Source organism: Mus caroli, chromosome 11 (genome assembly GCF_900094665.2).
Source record: "Mus caroli chromosome 11, CAROLI_EIJ_v1.1, whole genome shotgun sequence".
Lineage (NCBI taxonomy): Eukaryota > Metazoa > Chordata > Mammalia > Rodentia > Muridae > Mus > Mus caroli.
In genome coordinates this window covers 74,182,100-74,197,709 of record NC_034580.1, presented here as the reverse complement: position 1 = coordinate 74,197,709, position 15,610 = coordinate 74,182,100, and the positions used below count along the sequence as shown (strand labels likewise).

At 41.1% G+C, this 15,610-nt stretch overlaps 1 protein-coding gene across 3 annotated transcripts; it reads left to right on the top strand.

Annotated features, from left to right (window-relative positions):
• The first annotated feature begins 268 nt into the window (after positions 1-268).
• Positions 269-15,315, top strand: Wsb1 (WD repeat and SOCS box containing 1). Of its 3 annotated transcripts, XM_021177451.2 has the most exons (9): positions 269-611; positions 3,910-4,078; positions 6,220-6,488; positions 8,691-8,822; positions 10,470-10,570; positions 12,890-13,062; positions 13,336-13,449; positions 13,886-13,993; positions 14,218-15,287. In XM_021177451.2, the coding sequence occupies exons 1-9, from the start codon at positions 572-574 to the stop codon at positions 14,375-14,377; spliced, it is 1,266 nt and encodes a 421-aa protein (XP_021033110.1). In that variant the 5' UTR covers positions 269-571; the 3' UTR covers positions 14,378-15,287. The 3 variants fall into 3 exon arrangements, with proteins under 3 accessions (XP_021033110.1, XP_029339593.1, XP_029339592.1); XM_029483733.1 differs by lacking the exons at positions 269-611; positions 3,910-4,078; positions 6,220-6,488; positions 8,691-8,822; positions 10,470-10,570 and adding an exon at positions 11,466-11,605 and having other exon boundaries at positions 14,218-15,315; XM_029483732.1 differs by lacking the exons at positions 269-611; positions 3,910-4,078; positions 6,220-6,488; positions 8,691-8,822; positions 10,470-10,570 and adding an exon at positions 11,466-12,542 and having other exon boundaries at positions 14,218-15,315.
• Positions 15,316-15,610: the final 295 nt, after the last annotated feature.

The following is a 15,610-nucleotide window of genomic DNA, read 5'->3' as shown; positions in this document are numbered from 1 at the left end:
CACTTCCCAGGTACTAAAGAGCCAGAGACGTAGCTAGAAGGGATTAAGCACGTGAAACGTCTACTTTGCCCTTTCCGGTTCGGTCACGTGCATTATATAATCCCGGGTTTGCGCTTGGCAATGAGCCTTCGACTTCGAAACTGCCCGCAGGTCGCGCTTTGAGGGCTCACGCCCGTCCGTGAATCCAGACCGTCACGTCCTCTGCGTCGAGGGGGCGGGGCCCGGTGGTCTGACGTCACCCACTACACCCCGCCTCCCAGATATTATCAGTGCCGCCCGCCATCTTGTCTCAGTGTCTGGTTTGGCGGCGGAAGCTTTGGAGGGCTGTCTGAGTCAGTGAGTGGAAGGCGCGCCGGCTCTTTTGTCTGAGTGTGACCCGGTGGCTTTGTTCCAGACATCCCGGTGATTTCCTCCGGGCAGTCCGCAGAAGCCGCAGCGGCCGCCCGCGCTCTCTCTGCAGTCCCCACACCCGGGAGAGCCCGAGCCCGCGTCACGCCCCTCAGCCCCCGCTGAGTCCCTTCTCTGTCGTCGCGTCCGAATCGAGTTCCCGGAATCAGACGGTGCCCCATAGATGGCCAGCTTTCCCCCGAGGGTTAACGAGAAAGAGATCGGTGAGGCCCGGGATGGAGGGGGAGCGCGGGGACAACGGGCAGAGCATGAAGAGGCTGGCTCCGGGGCCCTGGGGGAAACGGGGGTGGGAGTGGGGGATGGGAGAACGGGGAAGTCCGATGCCAAGGCCCACGAGCGCCGGGGACCGGATGCCGGGGCTCCGGAGAAGCGGAGAGGAGCAGGACCGACGCTGCGTGGCGGGAGGAAGCGGTCCCGCGATGGGCGTCGGCCGGGAGTGAATGGACCCAGAGCGGGCCTCCCGAGTTTGCTCAGCGCCCGGCAAACCCTAGTGACACTATCACAGCTGGGGTGCAGATCGGACGTCCTGGGATTCTCCCGAATTCTCTCTCTGTCTTGGATATCGAGTGGACCTGGAGAGTTACTAGCATAGGCTAAGGGGTCTATCCTAGGCTCTGTTTGGTGGGAAAAAGTTGTGAACTTTTGTGTTTTGAGGCACAGCAGCATCTGTATGTCCGGTACTCTAATGAGAAAGGGACCTGGAGAGGTGTCAGCAGCGTTGAAAAAAAGTTTTAGTGTTTTTTAAAGGATGGCGTTATGAAAGTGAAGGGTTCTAAGGAGGGAACGTGTTGCCCACCTACACGGGGGTGGGGGGAAGGAGCCGTGTGAATGGGTGGAATGGCTGAAGGAGGGCTATTGTACAGAGGATGTGGCAGTGGCTAGACCTGTCACGCGTCCCGCTGAAGCCTGGACAATGGGGAGTGGAAGGGCGTGGGCCAGACCTGCCCATTGGCCCCTTTAAAGCACTTAGCATTATTTAAATTCTCTCAAAGGAGTCACCTTTGAGCCCATTGGATGACATTCGTTGAACAAAATCATCATCAGTAGACACTGACTTTACAGTTTTGTCAATTGGATTTTCATGTCCATGCTAAAGGTAGGGGCAGGACTCCATGAATGTGTGAAGAGTTCCAGGTCAGGCTATAACTGAGCTACTACCCTCTTTAACAAGGCACTGTCACACTTCCTTTCTGGTCGTGAAATCGGAGGATGGAATGTGAGGAAGAACTTAAATCTGGTTAGCCTTGTTCAGTGATGACTCATGATGTAAGTGCTGTGCAGATAGGCTGGGTTTTAGGGCTGGTTCCCACCCACTGCCCCATTACTTTTTTTTTTTTCCAAAGCACTTTAGAGAAAAACCTTACTTGAGGTTGGCAATATTTTACTAGTCAGTATTTGAGTATTTAAAACAGCTGATTAAAGTATAAAAATTGTTTGTGTCTGTTAGCTAACAAGGAAACGTGAAGGCACTTAGAAAAATGCTGACTACGTAACAATTGTTTTACAGTTTTTATAACAGTACTAGAATGTCTTACATTTGAAGATGAGTTAGTGAATTGTTTCTTGGGGTTTGGTGTTTGAACCAGCCACATCCCTATCTCATTAACACTTTATAAAGCAAAGTAGCCAAATGAGTGTACCCAAGATTAGTTTATAAAAGTAACCTTAAAGTACAGATATAAATCTCTGGGAAATAAAGTATTCTTAGATCAACTTGGGAGCATTCTTTTTTAAAGCTAATGGCTTCCATTGCCTTCTTTTAAAAAGTAGAATTTTAAAACTTGTTTTCCTTATTTGTGAATGAAGTCCCTTCTAAAATTCATTTTGACCAATAGATGAAGGTTAAGCAGGAATCCCAGTTTGGGGGGCTGAGTATGAGAAGAACCCCAGTGAAAGGACCATGTAAGAGTGTATGTAGGCTTGGAGAAATGCAGGAAGTCTGCAGCAATGTGCTCCTTCTGAGGTTTCGCATTAAAAATGCATTCTGCTGGCATTGAGGCTCACCTACTCATGAGTCTTATATCACAGTCATGTGACTGCCAATAACAGGAATGTGAGCTTATTCTGTGTTGCTCCCTTTTGAAGAAGTGGGAGTGCTCTATCTCCAGTCACTACTAACGGGAATGTATTCCAGGAAAATGTAAAAATTAAGGTAGGAAAAGATAGAAAATTGACTCAAAACTTTATAATCTGAAGACTGATGGAAAGAACTAGAACTATTGTATCCTAGAGAAGACTCCAGTATAGGTGCCTCGTGACGTCATGAGGTCTAGATTGTTCTCAGATCAGATTCAGCTCAATAGGTGGGTGGGATAGAAGGAAGATTTTGAATTCTTTTGGTTTTTGTTTTGCTTTTTCTTTGTTCTTAAGGCAGAATTTCTCTGTGTAACCCTGGAACTCTGTAGAGCAGGCTGGCCTCAAACTCAAGAGATTCTTGCCTGCCTCTGCCAACTGAGTGATGGGGTTAGGATTAAAGGCGTGTGCCACTACCATCCAGCAGATTTGAGTATCTAAAAAAGAAAACATTGTTTAAGCAAAATAGTTTTATTTATCTTAGTGATGGGTGTTAGGATATTTTCATATAAGAAGGAAAATTTTAGAATGTAGAAAAATGGGTATCTGGTTTCTTTGTGGGTTTTAAACTATACTCATTGGACTTGTTAAATGTATCAAATTGGGCCAGGAATGTACTTAATAACTTACAAGTGGGAGTTTATACGTGTGCTTTTTTATTTGTTTAGTAAATATTAATTGAACACTTAACATGCTAGATGCTTTATTAGTTACTAATGGCGTATACAACACAGACTGTAGAATTCACTGACCAGGTTTTCTCCCCACCCCCACAACCCCCAGTGGATACTAGGGCCTTATGTTAGGCAAGCATGCTACTTTGAGCTGTTTCTCCAGCTCTCCTCCACCTTTTAAAAATTATATGTAACGCCGGGCGTGGTGTAGGGAGGCAGAGGCAGACAGAGTTCTGAGTTGGAGCCTAACCTGGTCTACAGAGTAATTTCCAGGACAGCCAGGGCTACACAGGGAAACCCTGTCTCGGAAAACAAAAAACAAAATTACGTGTGTATTATGTGTAAAAGTGTGTTCTCCACTTATGCCATATGGGTACTAGGAATTGAAATCAAGTGGTCAAGCTTGGCAGCAGGTATGTGTACCCACTGAGTCATTTTGCTAGCCCTCCAGCTCTTCCCAGGCTGACCATGTAGCTGAGGTGACCTTAAAATTCCAATTCTTTACCTGGTTTGTATTCCTGAACAGTAAGCCTTCTAAGGGCTGAGGTGTGCCTTCCGTGCCTAGTGACATACTTGAAATCTCTTGAAAACCACTATCAAAACAAAGCTCATCTCTAATGTTTCGGGGTAGAAAGCCAATTAAACCATGTCTAAAAGGAAAGGCGGCAACCTCAGCAAATGCCAAAATAACATGGGGCCATCTGAATCCGGTGATTCCATACACTATCCTGATTTCTGTCTTTGTCTGTTTTAGTGAGAGCAGGCACTATAGGGGAACTCTTGGCTCCAGCAGCTCCTTTCGACAAGAAATGTGGTGGTGAGAACTGGACGGTTGCTTTTGCTCCAGATGGTTCCTACTTTGCGTGGTCACAAGGATATCGTGTAGTGAAGCTTGTCCCGTGGTCCCAGGGCCTTAAGGACTTGTAAGACTGCTTTCCTTTGCTTTTGTTGAGTTTACTGTTGTCTTTCAGTGTTGGGTAATAAGATATTTTAAGTTTTCTTTACAGCCAGTGTTAGAAGCTTGTTTGTAGTTGGAATCTTCATTGAAGATTGAATGTAAAGAATTACCTGAGCTAGTCACTGCTGCATCCCTTTGGAAGTGGAGGAGGCAGGTGGCTCTCTGAGGTTCAAGGCCAGCCATGTCTACATAGTAGACCTTGTCTCAAAAAAAAAAAAAAAAAAAATCTGGGTGACCATGGTGGTACATTCCTGTTATCCCAGCACTTGGGAAGCAGAAACGATGATGTCATAGTGTAGACCAGCCTAGACTACGTAGTGAAAAGGTCTGGACTAAATTTGAATATTATAGAATGTTGTAAAATTTTCTCAAATATTTATGCTCCCAACCCCTCCCACACTGAACCCCAGGGTCTTCATACACAGGGGCCAATGCTTTGCCAACTAGCCTACATCCCTGTCTCTTGGTGTGTGTGTGTGTAAAGACAGATTAATTGTTCTTGCATTAGTGTGTGTGTGTTCTGTTGTGTCAGATCAAGTGATCTGTTAGATGAAGCTATTTGCATTCACTTTGGATTTCACACACTTTATTGGTTAACAGAGGTGTATAAACAGATTTTTTTCTAAAATAGATCTGGTCACTATGTGGCCCAGATTGGCTTTAAATTTTTGATCCTGTCTCAGCCTCCTGGATGATGCTGTCTGGGTTTGAGCCACAGACCCTTCTGATTGGAGTAGGGTCAGGGAAAGCTTTAACCTAGGCCAACTTCAGATTCAGTATGTAGCCTTGGATGACTTTGAACTTCTAATCCTGCATTTCTACTCAGAATTGCTGGAATAACTAACTGGGTTTCCCTCCATACCCCATTATGCTGTGATAGAGATCAGACCTGAGGTTTCATGTCTGCTCTGTGAGCATTCCACCAGCTGAAGTCTTATATGTCTGTTATTTTAATTTTCAAGTTAGATTTTATCTAGGCTTGTGTGGTCCCTTCACTGTGCACCAGGGTCACTGAAGTTCCCAAGATAACTCTTCTTTCTGAAGGAACTTAATCTCGTCATGCTGTCTGTCCATCACCTGACAGTTCTTTCTATCTCTGCTTGAATAAGGACATGTTCATGATAGCTTCAAAGTTTTCTGAAGTCTCTGGCTTCTAGTTTACTGAAATAATCTAGTTTAGTATCCTAAAAGGTGGATTATATAATACTTAACATTATTTAGCAATTTAATTTAGCAAATGAGCTAAATTAGTCCTTAAATTCATATTGAGAAGTTACTGTTTTTCTCATCTGTCTTAGTCAGGGTTTCTATTCCTGCACAAACATCATGACCAAGAAGCAAGTTGGGGAGGAAAGGGTTTATTCGGCTTACACTTCCATGCTGCTGTTCATTACCAAAGGAAGTCAGGACTGGAACTCAGACAGGTCAGGGAGCAGGAGCTGATGCAGAGGCCATGGAGGGATGTTCTTTACTGGCTTGCCTCCCCTGGCTTGCTCAGCCTACTCTCTTATAGAACCCAAGACTACCAGCCCATGGATGGTCCCACCCACAAGGGGCCTTTCCCCCTTGATCACTAATTGAGAAAATGCCTTACAGTTGGATCTCATGGAGGCATTTCCTCAACTGAAGCTCCTTTCTCTGTGATAACTCCAGCTGTGTCAAGTTGACACAAAAATAGCCAGTACATCATCCTAAGTTCTCTTCTGAGCATCAACAAAATGTTACAGGTTTAGTGTCATCACTGAGTACATGTCCTGTGATAGAAGCTGTCTCAGTTGAGACCCTGACCAGTGCTGGACACTGTCGACAGTGCCCACTCTCAAGTGGAGCCAGGCTTTACACTACTCTGTTAAGGAAGTTCTTTGAAGTTAATTGAAGCCAGTTTGGAAGGAAAATTAGCTATAAATAGTTTTCTTACTGAGGATTCTCTCAGCCACCAATAGTTTTCATGAGTTGAATTTGTCTAGCCTTTTATTTCAGATACCAACTTTTTCATCTTTAGAAATAGTGTTACAATTGTATTGAAAAATTTAACAAGTGTTAACAATTATTGTTTAGGGAAGTTTGGTATAAAGAGAAATTCATTTTCAATCTTTTTCCCCTCAGTCTTTTGCATGGTTCCAAAAATGTTACCAATTCAAGCTGTCTAAAATTGGCAAGACAAAACAGTAATGGTGGTCAGAAAAATAAGCCTCCTGAACACGTTATAGACTGTGGAGACATAGTCTGGAGTCTTGCTTTTGGGTCTTCAGTTCCAGAAAAACAGAGTCGTTGCGTTAATATAGAATGGCATCGGTTCCGATTTGGACAGGATCAGCTACTCCTTGCCACAGGATTAAACAATGGTCGCATCAAAATCTGGGATGTATATACAGGTATGGATTCATATCAGAAGTGAACCTGAAAAGTGAGAATTAGTCTTTATAATTGTTTTAAGTCTTAATAATTTATAATTTTAATCTAGGAGAATAATAAAGAGTTTATACTACTTGATAAAATATGCAAAGCAGGTTTGGGTCTTATTTTAGTTAACTATAAACTAATATTTTAGTTTCTGACTCAGCAAAATGTCTTACATTTTTTCAATGATAACTTAGGGGTTTTCAAGCAGTTTTTTGTATCCCAAGCAGGCATCAAGCTCGCTGTGTAGCTGATGATGACTTTAACTCTGCCCTTCCAGCTACCACATCCTGAGTACTGGGATTGCAGGCCTGTGCTGCAACTCCCAATTTATGCAGTGCTAGGACTCCAACTCCTGCATACTAGGCAAGCACCTGTCAACTGAACCACTTACCCAGCTACAGATCAGAGGGCTGGTGTCTTAGTTGAGTTTTACTGCTGTGAACAGACACCATGACCAAGGCAACTCTTATAAGGACATTTAGTTGGGGCCGGCTTACAGGCTCAGAGGTTCAGTTCATTATCAAGATGGGAGCAGGCAAGCATGATGCAGGAGCTGAGAGGTCTACATCTTCATCTGGAGGCTGCTAGGATAAGGGTGCTAAAGTCTTCCCACGGTGACACACCCACTTCAATAAGCCTATACTGCCTAATAGTCCCAAGCATATACAGACAATCCTACAGTTGGTTTTTGGTTTTTGAGACAGGGTCTCTCAGTATGTAGACCAGGCTGGCCTCAAAGTCACAGAGATCTATCTGCCTGCCTCCCAAATAAGTGTGCACCACCATGCCTAGCTCACAAATCAAGTTTTAATAATCGATACCTAACCTTCAGTTTTTTTTGTTTTTTGTGGGTTTTTTTGTTTGTTTGTTTGTTTTTAGAGACAGGGTTTCTCTGTATAGTCCTGGCTGTCCTGGAACTCACTCTGTAGACCAGGCTGGCCTCGAACTCAGAAATCCGCCTGCCTCTTCTTCCCAAGTGCTGGAATTAAAGGTGTGGGCCACCACACCTGGCTCCCTTCAGAAGGTTTTAATCACTTTATCCAACATCTAACTACATAGTTGGGGAAGTTGAATTCTTTGAACAAATAAGTATTATTCAAGGTGGTAGCAGATGCCTTTGATTAAAGCACTTGGGAAGCGGAGGTAGGTGGATGTCTGTTTGAGGCCAGCTCCTGTTTACATAGTGAGTTCTAGGTCAGCTAGTGCTATATAGAGAGACCCTGTAACAACAACAAAAAAGCAAGTGTGTGTGTGTATATATATATATATATATATATATATATGTGTGTGTGTGTGTGTGTGTGTGTGTGTGTGTGTGTGTTCAAACTGGGCATGGTGATACATAGGTGTGTGACCTCAGCATGGAGACGTTTGAGTGGCCAGCCTGATATACAGAACAAAGTGAGGGCAGCATAAGTTGCACAGTAAGGCCCTGTCTCCACCAAGGATGAGGGAGGAAGCTCAGTGGTAAAGTATTTGCCTAACATTGCTTCACACCTGAGGTTCAGTGACCAGCAATGCAAGAAAAGAAAAAAGTGCTGGGCAGTGGTGGCGAATGCCTTTAATTCCAGCAGTTGGGAGGCAGAGGCAGGCGGAAAAAAAAGAGTTTAGATTTTGCTCTAGTTCTTAGCATATTCTGTTTGTTCACAAATATAAAATAATTTTAGTGAGCATAAAAGCAAGATGTACCCCAGGACATAGTAATAATGGCGTTGACTTGAGGACAAGGAATCAAAGTTTGATTGGCTTATTGAGGGGAAAAATTAAGGTGACCACAGATTTTTCTAGAAAACAAAACTTCCAGTAACTGATAAGTGTTTGTTTGTTTGTTTGTTTTGTTTGGATAATGTTTACTTTATGGAGCATTTGATGGTCCAAGGTCAAAGATAAAGTTGATACTTTTGATATTGTAAGGCCATATTGTACAAATGAAAAGTCAGTGGTGTGGGGCTTTCTTAATGCTAATTTGCTCTAGGAGTCTTCTTCCATTTCAGTCATTTCTTTTATAGTTTTCTAATACATGGAGGGTTTGTTTTCTTGGGAAGAATTTCTGAGTTGTAGATTCTCACAGCTAACAATAGCCACTAGTTAATAAATGAAACAATTTATTTCATAAAACAGGAAAGTACCCAAGAATATCTGTTTAATTTTTTTCTTCTTTCAATCACATTTAGGAAAACTCCTCCTTAATTTGGTAGACCACATTGAAATGGTTAGAGATTTAACTTTTGCTCCAGATGGGAGCTTACTCCTTGTATCAGCTTCAAGAGACAAAACTCTAAGAGTGTGGGACCTGAAAGATGATGGTATGTATGTATGCCTTTTGTCTTTTCCCTAGCTGTGTAAAAGGATGAGGTTTTGTTTCTTTTTTTTTTTTTTTTTTTTGAGCCAGGGTCTCTCTGTAGCCTTAGCTGGCCTGGAAATTGCTATGTAGACCAGACTGTCCTCACAAGAAATCCACCTGCCTCTGCCTCTTGAGTGTTAAAGATGTGTTCCACCACACCTGGCCACATCTCTTGACGTTACTGGTTTTCAGAGTGATGTGGGGATTGCCCATGCCCTGCCCCGACTCCTGAAGGAAGGACGCCAGTAATCCTAGCTTTAGGGGAGGGGAGGGGACCTGGACAGCAGAATTGAGAGCTCTAGGACAAACCTGCTAGCTACTTAGCATGACACTATCAGCAAAACAGAAACCAAATGGCTTGGTGATCATTGTTACTTTCCTTTTTTCTCTTTAATACTTGGGTCCCTTTCCTATATAGATCAAACAAAGCACAGCTTAAGTAAGCCAGAACAGGAACCAGCAGTTACTATAGTAAACAATCTTGACCCTGCTCAGAACACACACAGATCTATAACTCTAAGGAATTCAACATCTCTGGCCCCTGTGGATACTGCATGCAGGTGCTACACAGACATATATGCAAGCAAAATAATACTCACATATTAAATAAATGAAATTTTAAAATAAAAAACATTATTCTGGGGCTAGAGAGATGGCTCAGCATTTAAGAGCACTGACTGCTCTGCTGAAGGTCCTGAATTCAAATCCCAGCAACCACATGGTGACTCAAAACCATCTATAATGAAATCTGATGCTCTCTACTGGGGTGTCTGAAAACTGCTACAGTGTACTTATCATATAATAAATATAAAAAAAAAACCCAAAAACCTATTTTTAACATTTTATTTAAAACAACAAATCTAGGCGCCTAATAAAATTTAGATTATATAGCCTGATTTACAAATCAGGATTTGTAATGTGGTTAAATGCTGGCAAGCATAGGTCATAAATTCTTTCATAAAAATACGAGATGTTTTATCCTCTAACCCTCATGGAAAAGTATGTTGGTGTACTCAGTTTCTTTCTGAGACGTGTGGTGTATTGATGTATTTTACTTTATAGAAACAAATGTAGAACAGGCTGAAGTACCTTCCTTTATCTCTTAAATACTGAGATTAAAGGTGTATACATTAGCATGCCTGGCTTTTATATTCTAAATTGTATTATTTTTAGTTCTCTATATTCATGTTTGTCTACATGTGGTTATGGATGGATGTCTGAGGAGGTCGGAGGTGTTAGATTCCCATGGAGCAATAAAGTGCTGGGAATCAAACTCAGGTCCTCTGCAGAGCAGAGTGTGCTCTTGACTGCTGAGGTGTGTCTCCAGCCCTGTGTAATTTTATCAAGCAAAATACTCCCCCTGTGAGTTTGAGGCCAGCTTAGTCTGCATAGTGAATTCTAGAACAGCCAGGACTACATACAGAGTCCCTGCCTCGGAAAACAGGATGGAAAGAAAGCAAGCTGGTGGGAGATATTGAAGGCCTTTCTATGCATATACATACATCTTTTTCAGCTGTAAAAGTTCATGATAAATGTAGATTACTGACTTGTCTGTCAAGGTGTTACCGATTGGAACGGGGTCCTGACACAGACGCTTCTTTTTGTCCAGGAAACATGATGAAAGTATTGCGGGGACATCAGAATTGGGTGTACAGTTGTGCATTCTCTCCCGACTGTTCTATGCTGTGTTCAGTTGGAGCCAGTAAAGCAGTATGTATCAAAGTTCTTGTACATGAACTTTTGTGAATTGGATGATAATGTATGCCTAATCATTTTAAATCTAAGTAACCTGTTACGTCTGTGCTCGGTGTCATGAATGTCTTAAGTGCTTTAGTTCATTATGGAGAGAATTTGCAAGTAAAAAATTAGTTATCTGTGAATTGAGAATTGAATTGCTTTTAGAGATGCTTATAAAATGAAGGGTTAGTGAGGGTTTTTTGTGGGTTTTTTTTTGTTTGTTTGTGAAATCTAGGAATGCTTAAGTGATATAGATGATCTAGTCCATTTTTAAGATATTTCCTTGCTAATTATTTTCTTTGTTTTTGTTTTGTCCAGTTTGCTGGTTTTGTTTTTAAATTTTGAGTCTCAGTTGATCATGGACATTAAACTGAAAAAAAAAAAAGTAAATTATAAGCATAATAAAATTAAAACTCATGGATGTCCTATAGTGGACTATAGATGAAGCTGCACATGGTGTGACAGTGTGCCTATTGACAGCTTAAGTAGTGACTGTTGAAGGTTGTACTTTTAGTCAACTGTCAGTTTACTAGCTCTGAGTTAATGTATTTTTAAGAGTTTAGCAGCATTGAGTATGAACCTGGCTGGACTCCAAATACGTATAATGATGGCAACACTCTTTGGATTGATGGGGGTGGGGGTGGCTAGATAAAACACATTTTATTTTGCCAAGAAGTATGTTAAGATGATAGGTTGTGAATGTTAGAAGTTTAAAACAAAGTAGCTTAGTTTTGTTTTTGTTTTTTTGTTGTTGTTGTTTTTAAATCATAACAACAAGCTAGATGTTGACATTGCGATTTTAGGCTGTGTGTTTTCCATATGCTTCTTGCTTTCCCTGTCACAGGTGGTGGCAGCAATATTGGTGTGATTGAGGTTATGCTGGCACCACTCGCACACAGGCGCACAATGGTGTTAGCTGGGCAGAAAGAGTGGCATCTCTGGCTACCGGGCTGGGGGCGACCTTTACCATAGGATGAAGTAACCTTGCATTCGGCTGCAAGGTGTACTGTACGTACACAGGTGCTGGTCGGCGTCCACTTTCTGCTTTTCTTTCTTTTCTTTTTCTTTTCTTTTTTTCCTTTAAAAAGTAATTTCCCCCACAGTAATGTCCAGACTCCTGAGTAAATTGATCTTCCAGTTTGAAGGAATTGAGAGTCTGACAAGTAAATTTAATGTTAAAGTAACTGGTTTTTGAGTGCTTTCTGTTTTTTTGGAATTCTTAAGATACTAGTAGTGCCTTAAATGATTTACCCAGTTATTACACTTATTTCCCTTGGGAAACAATGTGTGCAGAAAGGAAGTAGCAGAAAGGATTATTCTACTTCAGGAGGAGGAACGCTGTCTCACTAGGCTTGCTGTAAACCTCCCAGCTTACGTTTACTCTAACAGTAAGCATTAGAATACTGTCCAGAACTACTTGAGAGGCTAAGGCAAGTAGATAGGCCAGCCTGGGCTACTTAAAGGTCAGCCTTAACTTCTTGGTGAGACATGACCTCAAAGCAAAACCCAGCAAAACCTATTTAGAGCCTTCTGCACAGTCTTTGGATGTTTAAAATCTAAACTGTATGTGGGTTTACTTTTACGTAATTTAACTGTTTTATGCTGAAAGTAACTAATGATCATAGTCAATTTGGAAAAATAAGTGTTAAATCTTGATTATCTAAAAATGTTGTAGTTATATTTTCATAAAATAGTATATTTTCATCTGTAATATGGTTTAGTAACATCCTTGTTGTTTGCCAACAAAATTATTTTTGGCTGTGAAAATTCTCTTTGCTTGCAGTATCTGTTTCTCTTCCTAGGCTCTCGGTGGTGACCCAAGCCTATTGTAAACAAGTGATTATCTCAAAGGGGAGATGCCAATGGAGTAACAATTGCTAACATTACATTTTCTGTCTGTATATATTTTTAAAAATTGGTAGTTTCTGGAAAAAAAGAGAAAGGGGTTTGTAATACTTAACCCTATTTATTTCCATATATTTTAGTTAATTAGATTTTGGAATAAATGGATTTCAGTATTTGTGGTTAAATTGCATTGCCTTTATTTTCCCTTTAGGCTTATTTTTTAAATTAACATTTAACAGAAACATTTGAAATAGAAATTTGCATGTCTGCTTTAATTAACGTAAAGACTGATTTTTAATCTATGACACTGAGCATATTCTTTAAATTACTCATAATTTGTAATTAATTTGATGTAATATTAAAGTAGCAATTGTAGTTTAAGATGTGCCCCTTTGTCCTCTGTGTGTCTGAGTGAACCTATAACATTTCCCTGTTTTATTATTTCAGGTTTTCCTTTGGAATATGGATAAATACACCATGATTAGGAGACTGGAAGGTCATCACCATGATGTTGTAGCTTGTGACTTTTCTCCTGATGGAGCATTGCTAGCTACTGCATCCTATGACACTCGTGTGTATGTCTGGGATCCACACAATGGAGACCTTCTGATGGAGTTCGGGTGAGTACCACATGAATTATTTCAGTTAGTAACCCAACATTGGCTATCAGTATATATAGCTTTGAAGAATTTGTATAAAGTTACAATCCCTAAAAAAATGTAAAATGAACAGCTCTCTGTTTCATTGAACTTAGCTGTAACAGTTCTCATCAGTCTTGTTGTATCATCAAAGCCCCACTTTAAACCTTATTCAGAGGCCAGTGAACTTGGTACCAGGGCTATTTTGTTTCTTGAATTGATTCTGAAACACTGCAAATATGTCTCTGACCCCAGGCACCTGTTTCCCCCGCCCACTCCAATATTTGCTGGAGGAGCAAATGACCGATGGGTGAGAGCTGTGTCTTTCAGTCATGATGGACTGCATGTTGCCAGCCTTGCTGATGATAAGTGAGTATTATGGAGTATGGTATAGTGTAGTTTTGTCTGTAGTTGCGATTTTTAATGAAAGTGTGCTTTAACTCATAACACACTCTTAAGCTTGATTTAGGTTTTTGTACAGGAGTTGTTTGTATTTGAAATGGTCTTGGTATGTGGGCCAGATTGATCTTCAACTAAAGATCCTTCTACCTCTGCCTCCTGAATGCTGAGAATTCTGTGTGGACCACCATGCCCATCCTGTCTTTCTAGACAACGCTTTGGAAGGTGTTGTTTTTTGCTTAACTGGCTGTGGTGATACACCTGTAGATTGATGGCCACTGCTTTTGAGATTAGACAAATGTAGAAACATGCTGTTTGAGAGTGACGCGTGTGAATGTGTGCTGTGATCGGAGCACAGGAGCATTGCTTTCTGACTGACTCAGCTCATTCTGAATTTCCCTTCCAGAATGGTGAGGTTCTGGAGAATCGATGAGGATTGTCCGGTACAAGTTGCACCTTTGAGCAACGGTCTTTGCTGTGCCTTTTCTACTGATGGCAGTGTTTTAGCTGCTGGGTAAATACATTTTTCTTGTTTCTTTTTCTTTTGAAAGCTTATTTTTCTTTATGTGTGTTTCTGTAAATTTCCTAGACAAACTCTTTATATAATCCTGCTACTTGCCTTGTCTTGGAGTTCTTATTAGAGTCTAAGGTGAGATGTATGGATCTGATATACAGCTGTAGGGACATAGGACAAGTGTAGTTGGGTAACCATGATTTTGTTTTTCCATTTCTCTGAAGGACACACGATGGGAGTGTATATTTTTGGGCCACTCCAAGGCAAGTCCCTAGCCTTCAACATATATGTCGCATGTCAATCCGAAGAGTGATGTCCACCCAAGAAGTCCAAAAACTGCCTGTTCCTTCCAAAATATTGGCATTTCTCTCCTACCGGGTTTAGACTGAAGACTGCCTTTCCTGGTAGGCCTGCCAGACAGAGCGCCCTTTATAAGACACACCTCAAGCTTTACCAGCTCAAGCGTCTGTCCTTGGAGGCTCGGGAGATTTATTTAATTTGAATCCACTCTTATACTTCATTTCATTAGTTGGACTTTTAAAGCATTATTTATACACCATAGAAAAATTTGAACATATCATGTAATTTTTTTAAGATTAACTGTGAAAACATTACATACATGTATATATTTAGACATGAGCTGCTGCTATATATTGAATGGGCCCTTTAGTTTTCTCTTAGTTCTGACCTGTATATATTGCTTTAACAGAGCCACGATTTGTATATGTGCTATTCATTAGAGCAAATTCAGGGGAATTTTTGTTTTTTTTTATTTGGGGGCACTGAGTTTAGATGATAAGATGAATTTCCTCCTAGGGAATGGAATTGGTCAGGATAGATGGTGTGAAACTGATAAGAGAGGTTTTGGATGTGAAAAAGAGTTTCCAAAAGAATGATGTCTGGGAGTTTGAATGTGACGGTTAAAAAAAGAGCCAAGGAAAAAGATAGCTAGAAAAAAAGGTTGGCTCTCATCGGCCTTAATTTTGGAAAGCAGCTACTTACCCCTCAGAGAATAAAGTATTATGCATTCTTGTTAATTTGAAAACTACATCTACTGTATTATTGCTGAATATTTTGTTAATACTAAGGGACAATTTTAAGACCATGGGTTTTGTTTTTAACATTTTATTTCTGCAGAGGATATTGGTAACTTACCAAAGAGAAGCAATACACAGTATGTCTGCTTTAGCCTTCTTTTATTTATCTCATCTGCAGATGTTGAGAATGTATGCATTATGTAAAATGCTTGTTTTTTATCTCTGTTGAGTTTTTTTAATTAAACGACACAAAACTACTACATTGCCGATATTTCTTTCATGGGTTGCATTGTGTAGTCCTTTTGTCTAGCTGTACTGTAAGGTTGCTGGTGGGTCCACAGATGCGCAGTGCAGAAGACAGTGAGGAAGGAAGGAAGCATGTGACAGGAAACATCACTTTGTGCAAGCATGTGTGCGGTGTGTTCCAAGACCGTGTCCTGGGTGCTGCCATAGCACCCACACAGTGTGCCTCCTCAGGCACACGTAGACCAAAGAACAGCAGAGCAAAAGAATACCTCAGAGCAGTGGACGGCCTCAAAGTAAGGCTGCCTGGTTAGTGATAGAGGCTGATAGTCTGGGT